At 43.4% G+C, this 13,827-nt stretch overlaps 1 protein-coding gene across 1 annotated transcript; it reads left to right on the top strand.

Moving 5' to 3' along the window:
- The first annotated feature begins 8,967 nt into the window (after positions 1–8,967).
- Positions 8,968–11,213, top strand: Msc (musculin). Its single transcript, XM_015485755.2, has 2 exons — positions 8,968–9,792; positions 10,699–11,213. The coding sequence occupies exons 1-2, from the start codon at positions 9,259–9,261 to the stop codon at positions 10,783–10,785; spliced, it is 621 nt and encodes a 206-aa protein (XP_015341241.1). The 5' UTR covers positions 8,968–9,258; the 3' UTR covers positions 10,786–11,213.
- Positions 11,214–13,827: the final 2,614 nt, after the last annotated feature.

Raw genomic sequence — 13,827 nt, 5'->3', positions numbered from 1 at the left:
ATCTCTAGCAGTCAGAGAAATGCAAATCAAAACCACCCTAAGATACCATCTCACTCCAGTAAGATTGGCAGCCATTAGGAAGTCAAACAACAACAAGTGCTGGCGAGGATGTGGGGAAAAGGGTACACTTGTACATTGCTGGTGGGACTGCAAATTGGTGCAGCCAATTTGGAAAGCAGTATGGAGATTTCTTGGAAAGCTGGGAATGGAGCCACCATTTGACCCAGCTATTCCCCTTCTTGGTCTATTCCCTAAAGACCTAAAAAGAGCATGCTACAGGGACACTGCTACATCGATGTTCATAGCAGCACAATTCACAATAGCAAGACTGTGGAACCAACCTAGATGCCCTTCAATAGACGAATGGATAAAAAAAATGTGGCATTTATACACAATGGAGTATTACTCTGCATTAAAAAATGACAAAATCATAGAATTTACAGGGAAATGGATGGCATTAGAGCAGATTATGCTAAGTGAAGCTAGCCAATCCCTAAAAAACAAATGCCAAATGTCTTCTTTGATATAAGGAGAGTAACTAAGAACAGAGTAGGGACGAAGAGCATGAGAAGAAGATTAACATTAAACAGGGATGAGAGGTGGGAGGGAAAGGGAGAGAGAAGGGAAATTGCATGGAAATGGAAGGAGACCCTCAGGGTTATACAAAAGTACATACAAGAGGAAGTGAGGGGAAAGGGAAAAATAATACAAGGGGGAGACATGAATGACAGTAGAGGGGGTAGAGAGAGAAGAGGGGAGGGGAGGGGAGGGGAGGGGGGATAGTAGAGGATAGGAAAGGCAGCAGAACACAACAGACAGTAGTATGGCAATATGTAAATCAATGGATGTGTAACTGATGTGATTCTGCAATCTGTATATGGGGTAAAAATGGGAGTTCATAACCCACTTGAATCAAAGTGTGAAATATGATATATCAAGAACTATGTAATGTTTTGAACAATAAACAATAAAAAATTTAAAAAAAAGAATACTTAAGCAACTCTCATCCTTAAAAACAACAACAAAAAATAAAATAAAATAACAATACAATCTCCTATTAAAGTGTCAGTCCAAAAACTTCCATTTATGATCAAGACTAACAGGGATGAGACTTACCCTTCTGCCTCAAACAACCATAAAAAGGGCAACTCTGCACATGAGGCAATGAAAGACAGTGACCCTAAAAGATGGGTAACAAACATGAAAGCCCTACAATTGCCCCAGCTATTGTCATGACAGAGTTTTCAGCTGTGGAGCTGAAAGAGTAAGTCTAGGAGGGGCCTGGATTGAGAAGACAGAGCTGGGGGTCTGGGGACACAGAAGAGGGTACCAGAGAAAAGAAAGGTACACAGGAAGTTAGCCTGGAGGTCTGCAGGGCTCCTGGAGCATTCACCTGATCATCACAAGGATGTGAGGAAAGTACCAGAGGCTGAAGGAAGAAGTGCTAAGAAGGGAAGGGAACAGGCCCAGGTACTCACACAAATCCAGGAGCACCTGCTCCTGTCAGACTAGGAAGTCTCACGAAGCACAGGACCTTGGGCTGAGCACTCAGAAAAGTCTCACCTCTGTTGTGGGGAATAAATAGTCCCAGAATGAGGAGCGCTCCAATTCCTTCCACACATCTTAAAAGGAAGACCCCAAAGGATCATACTATTGCCAAGTAATTTAACTACATCCCAGAACAAAGTTCAATCAAATGTACAGGAATACAAAAATGGCCAGGACTCGATGGTCAAAATTCACTACATTTGGCATCCAGCCAATAATTAACAGGCACGCAAAGACACAAGAAAAAATAATAACCTGTAATGAGGAGAAACATGAGTCGAAACTGGCCCAATCACAGAATCAATATGCTGGCCCGGCTGGCCTGCACCCCTTCACTTCCTTACCTGATCCAACATTTTCACTTGAGCACTGACCCAGATCAGTCTCTCACCATTCAGGGAACTATTTTGTTCCTTTATTTGCAAAGGACCTCAACTCCTGGATGTTCCTGCCTGAAGCAGACCCAGAGGACCTGGCAAGAGCTTCAGCCTCACTCAGCATTCACTTTCCATTCCACACCTCGTCCAAAGAGATATTTTTTCCTCTTAAACATGGCTCTCTTTTAAAAAAAATTATATTTTTACATTTTGGCTCTCACTCAAAATGCAATTGTACCAGACCACCTCAAGTGGAAGTCCCCACCCATTATTTCCTGAAAACCTCCCTTGCTTTCAGTAACACTGCTCTCTTGGTTTTTCTCTCCACTCTCTGATTACTGCCTTCTCAGCTCAGCATTAAATGTGTGGACTTTTAAGGGCCCTGCACTTGGCCTTCCTGTCAATCTATGTAATAGTTTCGAGATGAGGCATTGTACGTCTGCGAGTCCCTGAAATGTTATGAAAATTCAGAATATTTTTCAAATAGGAAAAAAAAACAATTACAAATGGCATTTAAGGATGGATTTTATAAGCAGAAAATAGCACTGCTGGGACATTTACAATAAGAGTAATTCTTCAATTGTCTAAAAATTATTCTAGAGTTTGTGGCAAATACCAGGTGTGATAAATAAATGGATTTATAAACTACATGTGAAAATAGGAAATATTCTTTAGAAATCTATCCAATCCATGAGAAATGTAGTTGGGTCTAAGAGTTGGCAGTGGAATAGAGCACAGAGAAGGAAACTGAGTTGGTTAAATGAAAGGCAAACATATAATGGGTTGAGTGTGTGTCTCCCAGGAATCATGGGTGCTGATGTGTTTGTGAATATCTTCAATCATCAGCTATATAGGTCCTTCCTTTCATAAGCTATTAGACTCTGGGGATACTCATAAGGACAAGATAGACTCTGCCTTCCTTGACCTTGCAGATTAGTCTTCCCATTTTCTTTTTTATTTGAATTCTGCTCCTCTCTTTCCTAAAAGAAGTTGCTTAAATATAGTAATCTGAGAAGGAGAGGGACTGGGTGATAAGTCAAGGTGGGAGAGTACCTTCTCTCCTTCTATTTCCAACAGCCTCATATTCTTCTTCAGGACTGAAACTGTCGGAGGAATATAGCAGTGTATTTTTTTTCTGCTATTTTTTTTATGGCAAAGCAGCATAATCAAGCAAAAAAAAAAAAAAAAGAAAGAAAGAAAGAAAGAAAGAAAAAGAAACTGAGCATACTGACCCAAATGCTTCCCTGTTCTGATCATCTATTAAGGAGTCCCTTTGGAATAGGAGGCCTGGATTAGGAAAATAAATCTCATATGTAAATAATCTAGGCCAGTCTTTTATAAAGGAATTGGTTAAGGGACTGATTGAAAAAGAGTACAGAATTGCTGTTCTTTGACACAACCAAGTATCTATTATGTGAGAACTTCCTTCTGGAGCCAGGAGGTATTTAATTCTACAAAGGATGAACAGAGTCCAGGACTGGAGAGAGGAGGCAGGAAAAGAATGAGCCCCTAACAGAGATGGGAACAATAATGTACTAACTGACCTTGGACAGTGCTCTACATTTTCCAGGGAAGCCTGTCTCAGGCAGTCTCATTTGACCTCCTAATATTCCTAGCTGAAGGGGCTTTTACCAGAGCATGCCTCATGATAAGGTGGCACTTCTCTCCTAACTGCATAATTAAATCAAAGAAGACTTGAGACCACACACTGAAGACCAGAATTTCAAGAGGTGATTCAGTATTTTCTAAGTATTGCCAACAAAATCAAAAGTACTTAGAAAGAGGAAATTCCCCAAGACAGAACTTTCTTAGCTTCTGCCTAAGAATGAAAGACTGATTCTAGAGATTTTTAAAAATAAGATTGTTCTCAAACCCATGAGCCTCAGCCCTAACTCTGACTGGCTCATCCTTCAGGACTGTCCAACATCATGAGTGAGGGCCATATATTCTGCAAACAGGCGTCCATAGGGGCCTTCACCACAGGGCCTTTCCTTCCTGAAAGCTAGTCTTCTTCAGCAGGCTAATATGGTATTCAAAGTTGTTTGCAGGAGATATACAACATTCCACATGGAATCTGAGGCTTCCTAAGGTCTAAGATAGATAGATGGTAGATAGATTTTTTTTCTCCCTGAAGTCACCTGTATTGTTAGTTGTAAAGACAATCAATGAGGATGTCTGTCTTGTATCTCACATAGCAGGGAAAATCTGGTCTCTACTGAGTCGTATCACTTTCCCTTTTTGTACCCTAGTCCCATTTCTCATTCTAACTCCCAGCTTTTCTCCCTACCTCCAGTCTCCATGATCCTATTGACTCTATATGCTGGCCTCCCTACAACTAAGGCAACAAAAGCCACAATGGAAGGAACAAAAATCTTGCAGCAAACTCTTGGAAAAATAAACTAGTAGCTGAGGACTAGTAATGTTAGGGATGACAGAGGACTCCTTCCCTGGGTTCCAACAGTTCCCTTAAGCCCCTGATCTCATGGCTCCCAGCCTGATGATGGCTGGAGACCAGTGACATGCTGGGTGACACCAGTAGAAAATTTGACCTGGACCTAGAGAAGGGTTCAGGTGTTTACATAGAGGAGCTAAAAAAGGGCCTAAGTCTTGAGAGAGCCTGTCCTAATGCTGCACCCTGCAAACAACCCAAAAGCCACATGACTTGCATACCGCTTGACTGGATATCACAGGATGCAAACCTTCATCTTTCTGTCCTGGGCACTGTACTTTCATCCCAACATTACCCTGAAAAATCCCTCACTGGAGCCCTGTCTTCAGAGTGGCCCATCAAATCCTACACTTCTCCAGGTGAAGGTTTGTTTGATAAGGGGCTGTGGAAATCCTAACTGGAAGTGCTTTTCAGCATGTTGACAGTTTCGCAGGATTGCACGAGGTTAAGTACACACGGTGAGATGCAGGCCAGATGACAAGGGAAAATAATGATGTCACATGGGCTCACCATATTGTCATGACAGTTTCCATTCAAGGGATAGGGAGCCACTTTTACTAATAGCAGATAGAAGTTCACTGCAGTGCATAATCCCTGAGATTAATCACCAAACTATCCAACAGCAATGCAATGGAACCTACATATATAATTCTAAATTTTAAATAACTACATAATAATTAAACGTTGAAATTAATTTTGATAGTAAAGTTCATGTGATTTAACATACCCAAAATATTAGCGTACTTTGACATGTAGTTAATATTTTTAAATATTGAGGAGCTATTTTACATTCTTTTGTTAACATTACATCTTCAATACCCAGTAGGTATTCAATATTAAAGCCCATGATTGGGCTGGTTTCTTGGGCTCAGTAGCTTTGTGTAGCTAATATCCAGTGCTGATCCACATTTTTTTAAATGCTGTTTTTCCAGACCAAAGTACAGACAATTGCCTCAAAGTATGGGAAATTCCTTCAGCCAATGGGACAAAGTGGGGCTCAGGAGATTAATGAGAGAGACAGCATCAGGAAAGTCATATGGGGAGAGCTCTATCCCTTCATATGCATTCCCACAAGGGTTTCTTAAGTACCTACTCACTACAGGATTTGCATCTACCCTTCACAGAGAATAGAGGAATGCTCTGCTCTCCCTAAAACCCAGCCCATTTAACCTGCCAAACTCTAAGCTTCCTCACCCAGGATTACCATAGAGTTGGGGGAGGTCAGTGAATGGGTCTTTTTTTCCTATGTTTTGTAATTATTATTCCACTTTGTTGTCTTTTTAATTTAAAAAAAAAGTCTGCATTTAAAAATATTTGTATTTATCAGGCAATTTTCCATGTTACACCCAAGCATGCTGCTGTCACATATACTACAACCTTTAATCCTTTCAGCACATTAGAAACTCTGATTTGGGCATTTTACCTGTCCCACCTCCTTAATTTTTTTCAGCTGGGATAGTAGGGCCAGAAAAAAAAAGTTTTTAATATTCAATGAGAGGACTTGAGGACAGAAAGGAAAGTTTCTAATGAAGTCCCATTCATCCTTTTTTTTTTTTTTTCCTCAGTGAGTGCCCTTATGGAAGCTATGGAAAATATTTTGAAATGAGACTTTGCACTTCAGACCCTTGAAGACTGCACTCAAAGCAAATGAAAATCCAGGTGTTATCCAAACCCCAGAACAACCCCTGGAGTACAAAACCTGGATCAGTCTCAGACACTAACACTTATTAGCTGTGTGATATCTGGCAAGACCATTCATAATAATAATAATAAGAAGAAGAAGAAGAAGAAGAAGAAGTAGCATTTACTGATCTCCCATGTGCCAGTCTCTGATGTAGACAATAGTCCATACATATTCTTCTTTCCCAGAAAAATTAATTCATTTTATAGATCAGAGAACTAAGTCTCAAAAAAAGCAAACTGTCCCCCAAATTATATATCCAGTAAGCAGGAAATCCAGGTTGAGGAAAAATTATTAAATGTATTCATGTTTGCTTTATAAAGTAACTTTAGCCCCACTCATCCAACACTGTATATTTACAAAGAATATGAATAAAATGTTTCAATACCCTCAATGAACAGGACAGACAACAGTGTATATCTATTACAAATTTAGAAGTTTGTAAAGCAGAGGCAAACAGAAATTGGGTTCAGTGTGCACTTTGATACAAAAACTAGGACTTTATTATTTATTTACTTGCAAAGAGGAACGACATTAAAACAATGGGGAGGGGGAGAGAGAGAGAGAGAGAGAGAGAGAGAGAGAGAGAGACTGACTAACTTATACTGTTCAACTTGCCAGGTGTTAAGATCATCCAGAGAAAGAAAAGTAAAAATACTGGAAAGAGGTGAAAAACCTCAGATATTACAGACACATGAAAGCAAACTGCAATTCTACACTAAAAATAAATACGTATATGATAAATTTCCTAATCTTCCTTGCACATCCACAAGCTGGAAAATAAAAAGAGTTAAAAGGGTGAGAATGTAGCTAGAAAGAAATGGCGACAAAATGAAAATGAAAGGAAGACAAATGAAGAAACAAAAATAAAAATATCTGACTTTCTTTAAAGAGAGCAGAAGGAGGGAGAAGGGGGAGAGAAAAAGAGAAAAGCAGGGAGGGAAGAGAAGAAAGAGAGAGAAGGAAGAAGAGAGAAGGAAGGCAAAAGCTATGAAAAATAAGCCTGAATTGTTAGGGTCAGGGAGTTTCTTCAAGAAAAAGAAACTGGCCATGACCCCCTTAGTGTTGAGGCTGGGTACAGTTCTTGAGACTGTTTAGAGAAATGTAGTGCTCTCCCCACCATTAATCTTTTCTAAAGAAAGACTTTGTTCTGCACCTGTATAAACAATCCAGATTTTAAAAACCTATATGCCTGCCCCTAATGTGTGAGACTATGTATTTATACTGATAGCTTCAAGTCATCAATAGGCAATGCAGAAAGCTAGCCTGAGATCTCCTCCTTACATCTTTGTCTCTCTCCCCTCCTTAGCCAGGCCAAGCGTGCTTAGAGTCAAGTTCAAGTTCAAGCGCTCCAAGAAAATTTCCATGCTCTGTCAAATAATCCCGCGTTTCTCCAGCCTAGAGAGAGCTGAGAGCAAGGGATCTTTTTACTGAGCTCGTCCCAGAACGAGCCCATCCCCCACTACCTAACCACAGACAAAATGTACAGGGAGAAAGAAAACGCTTTCAATGGAGGCCCGCGGGACTGATTGTGTGAAACTTCTCCCACGGGAGAGGCATGGCCTGGGAGACAAGGTGGAACCATGCCTGAGTGATGAAGTCACCCCTGGCCAGCCACCTGTCGTGGCACTTCAGGCACAGAGCCCTTCGCATTTGTTCTGCTGTAAGAATCCGCTGGAGCGAGGCTGACCCAGTGGCTTCTGTCTTCCTTGTCCCAAACTGATGATCCATTAGTCTCCTCGCACCTCGCTCATTTTGGGAGCCTGGGGATTTTTAGTGGAAGGTCAAAGGAACAACCGGTTAACCGCGAAAGTTCAGTTTCCTCATGGTAGAAGGGAATAACCAAATCTCAACCTCACAGGGGTTGAATTCCTCCGTGGGCTGCTCACATGGCATTGGCACATAGCCCACACTCACTCAGGGGCTGCCCGCTGGTATGGTTTCCAAAAGGAAGTACCATCCCTTGACCACGCATTGCAACAGCCTTCCAGTTAGGAAAAAAGGAGACACGAATTGAATTTTGTTTTGTTTCCTTTGGGGAGGGATAGGTGTTTTATGTTTTGATGGAATGGGACGTAATAATTCTAGGTGTTGCTTTTCTTATTTTTTTGGCAGAATGATTGTGCTGAGTTAGCATTCTGCATCCAGTAGCTTGCTCTTCAGTATCACAGCTAAAATAGTAATGGATTCCCTAAATATAACTAAAAGAGTTAGGGCAGGGAACTCTCAAGACTTTAATACCAGTTAAAAATCCATTGGTGTGTGGTGGGCAGACATGTAACTACTGGAGTGCCAACAAGCTAGGGATCCTAAACAGATTTTTTTTTTTTTGAACCAGCCTGGTGATTCTGAAAAAATGGAGATAACATTTAAGCTACAGATGCTGTTTGAAGATGAAACGAAACAATATAGATAAAAGTGCTGTATAAATCACAAAGCTACATAGAAGGAAAAGAGGAGGAGGAGAATGAGAGGCGGCTGTTGCACATTGTTGGTGTGACTTGCTTGTTTTGCCTTTTCTGTTGGAGGAGACTTGGATAGGCCCTGAGTGATGAACTTGAAAAACTGGGTTCTACTGAAAAGACTGGGAGAGAAGCAGCAGGCAGGATCTGGACTCTGACAAGTGTCAGACAATCTTCGTTACACTATAGATCAGTTGAGTGTGATGATGGGTTGGGTAGGAATAAGGGGTCGCCCTTTGTTCCTCCATAAAACACTTATTTCGCACAGACATTGTGAAGGTCAGTGGGGCCTCCGGCCCAAATTCTGACTTGATAGAGACCTTGCCTTCCCCGCCCCCACCGTCCACTCCTCTGGGCGAGGAAAAGTGATCCCCACCCCTTCCACGCCCCTGCCCCACCTCTTGCCCCCCTTTCCAAACCCCTCTTCTTTGTGGGGGTGGTGGTGGTTTGTCCCCAGGAGTACAGATAAATAGTCCCGTCAAAAGGCACAGCTAGTGGTTGTGCGTGCGGACCCTGGATCCCGACGTCAATTTCTGGGCTTCATCCTCCGGGGTCAGCGGCGGGGCGCGCTCACTTTCACCGCCCACTTCACTCACAGGCCTCCGCGCCTCGGGGCCGAGGTCTTCTGTCCTCCTTCGAGCTTTCCCTGGCCCCCGTCTCTGCCAGGGAGCTGCAGGCGGAGACGGTGATACTGGCCAGGGCGGAGAAAGGCGAGCGCGCGTGGGCGCGGGGAAAGACGCTATGTCCACTGGCTCGGTGAGTGACCCCGAAGAGATGGAGCTGCGGGGGCTACAGCGGGGGTACCCGGTCCCCGCCTCCAAAAGGCCGCCTCTCCGTGGCGCCGAGCGCAGTTACGCCTCTCCTAGTGACAATTCGTCTGCCGAGGAGGAGGACCCCGACTGCGAGGAGGAGCAGTGCTCTCTGAGCTCAGCAAGCGACTCGGGAGGCTGCAAGAGAAAGAGGCCCCGGGTGGCTGGGAGTGGCGGCACAGGTGGCAGTGCAGGCGGCTGTGGCAAAAAGCCACTCCCGGCCAAGGGATCGGCCGCTGAGTGCAAACAGTCGCAGCGGAACGCAGCCAACGCCCGAGAGCGCGCTCGGATGCGTGTGCTGAGCAAAGCCTTCTCCAGGCTGAAGACTAGCCTGCCCTGGGTACCCCCTGACACCAAGCTCTCCAAACTGGACACCCTGCGACTCGCTTCCAGTTACATCGCACACCTGCGGCAGTTGCTACAGGAAGATCGCTATGAAAACGGCTACGTGCACCCGGTGAACCTGGTAGGGACGCCGCGCGCGAGTCCCGGGGCAAACAGCCCAGAGGTGTCCAGACTGGCTCTTGGGTTAAGCCCCTAGACAGACCCAAAAGGAAGGTTTCCCGGATCGGTGGTGAGGAAGCCAGTTTAGTTTCTCCCAAATCAGGGGAGGAGAGGCCAGTCATCTTTCTGGAGAATTATCCAGTCTTCCGTGTTTGCATCATTCTGATCAGTTTATATGGTGTTTCGTCCAGTGACAAATATTAGCTAGTATCCTACTTCCGGGGTAAATCTTAGTTTCAACGGAGTTTACTAGCTGACTGCAAAGTGAATGGCAAATCTCAATCGCCCCACTTTTTCCACTTTAGGTCCTTGCCGGTTTCAAACCCTACTTTTGTTTAAAAAGGAGGGAAGACCGATTTCTAAAAAAAGAACTTTTGGATTTTTAAAAATTGATGCGGAATAGCAGGGTTTCCCCGGACAGCATTGTCTGGAAAGTCCCTCTCTGATCTGCCAACTCTCCAAGCTTTGGAAAGATCGCATCCAAGCCTATTGAAGCCTCAGTTCCTAATTGGAGCAGATGGAGATGGGAGTGAGGGGTTGGGGGGGTGCGAAAAAAGAGAAAGATGAGGAATTAAAACTCAAAAGCCCAAAACTCATACGCGTTTTCCCGAATTATCGGGTGGGCATAGACCCGGAAGAAGCGTGAATGGATGCTGTATGTCTTCTCCTAATCAGTGTCTAGTAAGATTAAAATCCAAGTTTAGGGACAAGACTCACAAATTTCCAGAACACTGATAAAAATTGAACTACTGAAAGCCAGGGATAACTGTAGTTCTCCTAGGAGAGTAGTTTCGGTTTAAGACTGCCGCTAGTCCTCAATATCGGATGCCTTTTTCTAATTTTAATTTTTTTTTTTTTAATTTTGCAGACGTGGCCATTCGTGGTCTCGGGACGACCTGACTCTGACACGAAAGAAGTTTCCGCAGCCAGCAGATTATGTGGAACCACTGCTTAGAGAGGACTGGAATTCACTTGATGGGATTATTTCTTAAGCGCGTGTGTTTGGGAGCCGCGGAAAGAAGGGAGAGAGGAGAGGACACTAGCGAATGGGTACAAGGTCCCATAGGATTCTCCTGGACCTTTCCCCTTGCCTGGAACTGTGAACAGGACAGGTGTCCTGCGACCACGTTTTGTAATCAGAAAGACCCTCCCTTCTTGTGGCGAGCACGGACCTAGATCCAGTCTGGGCCCTTAGCTCTCAAGACTCATCCACCTGAGCCCAGCATCAAATCGCTTAGGCGCTAGTTTCTGAGCTGAGCCGGATTTGTCATATACGTGATGGCAGAATTCTGCACAATCTGGGCCTTTCACGGTTAGAGAGATATCTTGATCCGCCTAAAAGTCCAGGCGTGGGATCCACGTCAAGGCATGTTTTTAAATTGCTGGACCAGTTTTGTAACCCACCAGGCAGCGCCCTCGGAACAGGTGGGACTTGCCACTTCGCATAGGGCGAGATGGAGATACATTTCGGAGACCAGCTCAGGCAGATTTTGCCAGGCACGTTCTGGGCTGTTCAACTTCCTTGCTGAGGTCTGACTTCTTACTCCCCACAGACTGGGGTCTTTTTTCCAAGCCCTTCCTCTTTATAATTAATGTTCTACTCACAGGCTCCCAGTCTAATGGTACCATTGGAGCCTGGTGGTACCAACCTGGTTTGGGTTTCCTTTGGGCCGCTCCCTTCTCCCTGCTCCTCGAAGTTGCCTCATTCACTATGCTGGACTTTCCCCGACAGGCTTCACCCCACCCCCAACCTCTGGCCGCCCTTCCCCCATCACCACTTCTGGTACCCAAGTTCTTCCTGCAGCCCAAGTTCTTCCTTGAACATAGGAGGGCTTCTGGACCTGTTTGGGACCCATTGACAATGGTTACCATGATTAGCGGTACTGCACCGCTGCCATAAGGCTGCACTACCACAATAAATAACAGATGTAAATAAATTTATTTTTTTATGAATAATAAAAACATTGTGAAAATTGTGTGTCCCTAAGCGCGTCAGAATGTGGTCTTTGTTGCACATTACCTGAGAGGGTTTGGTCTGGAAGTTAACTTTAAAGGAGCTGGTCTCAGCTCTGGACAGGGTGCTGGGTCACTGTCACCATGGTTGATGGTAATCAAGTTTTGGTCACATTTCTAAAATGTCTGTTTTAATATTATTAATCTGTATATTTCTGATTTTTCTTTCAAGTAATGATTCCTGGAAGGAAAGAAATGGAGACTTTAAAAAAGCCCCTGAGAGTCTTTTGAGGCCAGAGCTATCTTGAGAGGCATGCAATCAGGAAGCTAATATAGGTGCACTTCTCTCTTACACACACTCTCTCACACACACACACACCAAATGCCTTTAATAACCTAAATCACACTCCAGCATATACAACTGTAAGTAGTTTAAGAATGCCCTAAATGCCCATCTACCTGAGTCGCCCAGGTCTCAAGTCTAATTGGGAATTAGAATAAGAATACAATCTAAGAAGCCAATTTGTATTTCAGCAAAACTCCTTTTTTTTTTTTCAAATGTTGGTCTCACACCACCTCATTCTCCATGTTATTTTCTTCCATTTTCACTGCAATAACTTGGAAAATTCATAATAGCAATTTAAAAAATGGTGATATTTTCAAAAGCAACATTTCTTTTGTAGAAGATTTTTTAAAGTGTGAAGGATAAAACTACTTAACCATCCAATTTGGGGTTCTGCCTGTTTTTTTTTTTTTAAATAAAATAAAAGGCAGTTTTCTTGAACAGAGAGAAAACACAGCTGGACTTTAGTTAGGAGGTGAGAGAGAGGTGGGGAGCATGACTTCCTGTTTTGAACTAAACCAAACTCAAACTCTGGAGAGCTGCCTTATGACACCATTTTTTCTTGAGCTTTTGTTCATACCCCTATCCCTCAGGGGCTCAGGGATCCAGGCTTTGGGATTCAGTCCTCAGCTGCCAGATACCTGGTTGGGGGTTGGGGGTCACCTTGAACTCTCTGTGGTATCAGGGTCTTTCTGGCAAAAGGGAATGTGAAGTAACTAGTGGCAGGAGATCCCAGCATGGTCAAAAACATTTCCATGAGTTCTGGGAAGCAGGCTTCTTGAGCTTGGAATGTCTGCTAGAAGCCAAATCTTAATCAAGGTCATTTCTTAAGCAAGTTATGGGGGTGGAGGAGTTCAGTGTGTTGGATAAGGAGAACTTAGCTTGAAAACCCATCTCTGCCACCTCACTGGGTTAGTGACCAAGTGCGAATTAGATAACCCTTTCCAGCCTGTTTCCTCATCTACAGTGATAACACTACCTAGGAGGATTGCCTGGGGCATACAAACCATCCTGTATTTAAAAAGCAAACCTTCTAATAGGCAGTGAACTGGCTATTACAGGAAACAGAGGGAAACAGGTAAAGGGGAGCAATTTCAGACTAGCCTTAAAGACTGGGTCCAAAGCCGGGTTTGGGTTTCCTTTGGGCCGCTCCCTATAATCTAAGCTTCATGGGAAGCCCAGGCTGGAGAATATGAGGTTGAGGTCAGCTTGGGCAACAGAGCAGGACCCCATTTCAAAAAACCAAGTAAAAGGAAACCAACAAAAGGGCTGGGTCCTGTTTCCAAAGGTTGCAAAAAAAAAAAAAAAAAAAAAAATGCCCTAGGAAAGCACACAGAAAAAAACAGAATGAATACCTATGTTTATAATGAATACAAATAAGAATGGACATTGAAATAAAAAAGGAAATATTGTGAATTTTCATAAGGAAATAAATAATATTTAAAATATTTGTTTTTATCATTATATTCTCTCAGCGTACTTCAGGGACAAATGTACAGATTTCTGCACCTGCTCCCCTCCCATTTAGGAGGTTCAGTTTGCCAATTCACATGTTCATAGAGGCTGGTAGTGTGCCAGCAAATTCATTTTTGTGATGACTTTATAATCCTAAAGTTTATGGAGAATAAAAAAAATTTTCTCAAAGATTTCTGCCCCATGGTTTCTATAAAAAGTCTAATGCCGAGGATCATTTTTTATAAA

Source organism: Marmota marmota, unplaced genomic scaffold (assembly GCF_001458135.2).
Source record: "Marmota marmota marmota unplaced genomic scaffold, marMar, whole genome shotgun sequence".
NCBI lineage: Eukaryota > Metazoa > Chordata > Mammalia > Rodentia > Sciuridae > Marmota > Marmota marmota.
Note: the sequence above shows the minus strand (reverse complement) of the source record. Positions and strands in the feature narration are given on the sequence as shown.

Excerpts from the sequence above, each read along its gene's own strand:
- Msc (XM_015485755.2), top strand. The coding sequence starts at position 9,259 with ATGTCCACTGGCTCGGTGAGTGACCCCGAAGAGATGGAGCTGCGGGGG. Across the intron at positions 9,793-10,698 it reads ACGTGCACCCGGTGAACCTG|ACGTGGCCATTCGTGGTCTC; the intron begins GTAGGGACGCCG and ends TTAATTTTGCAG.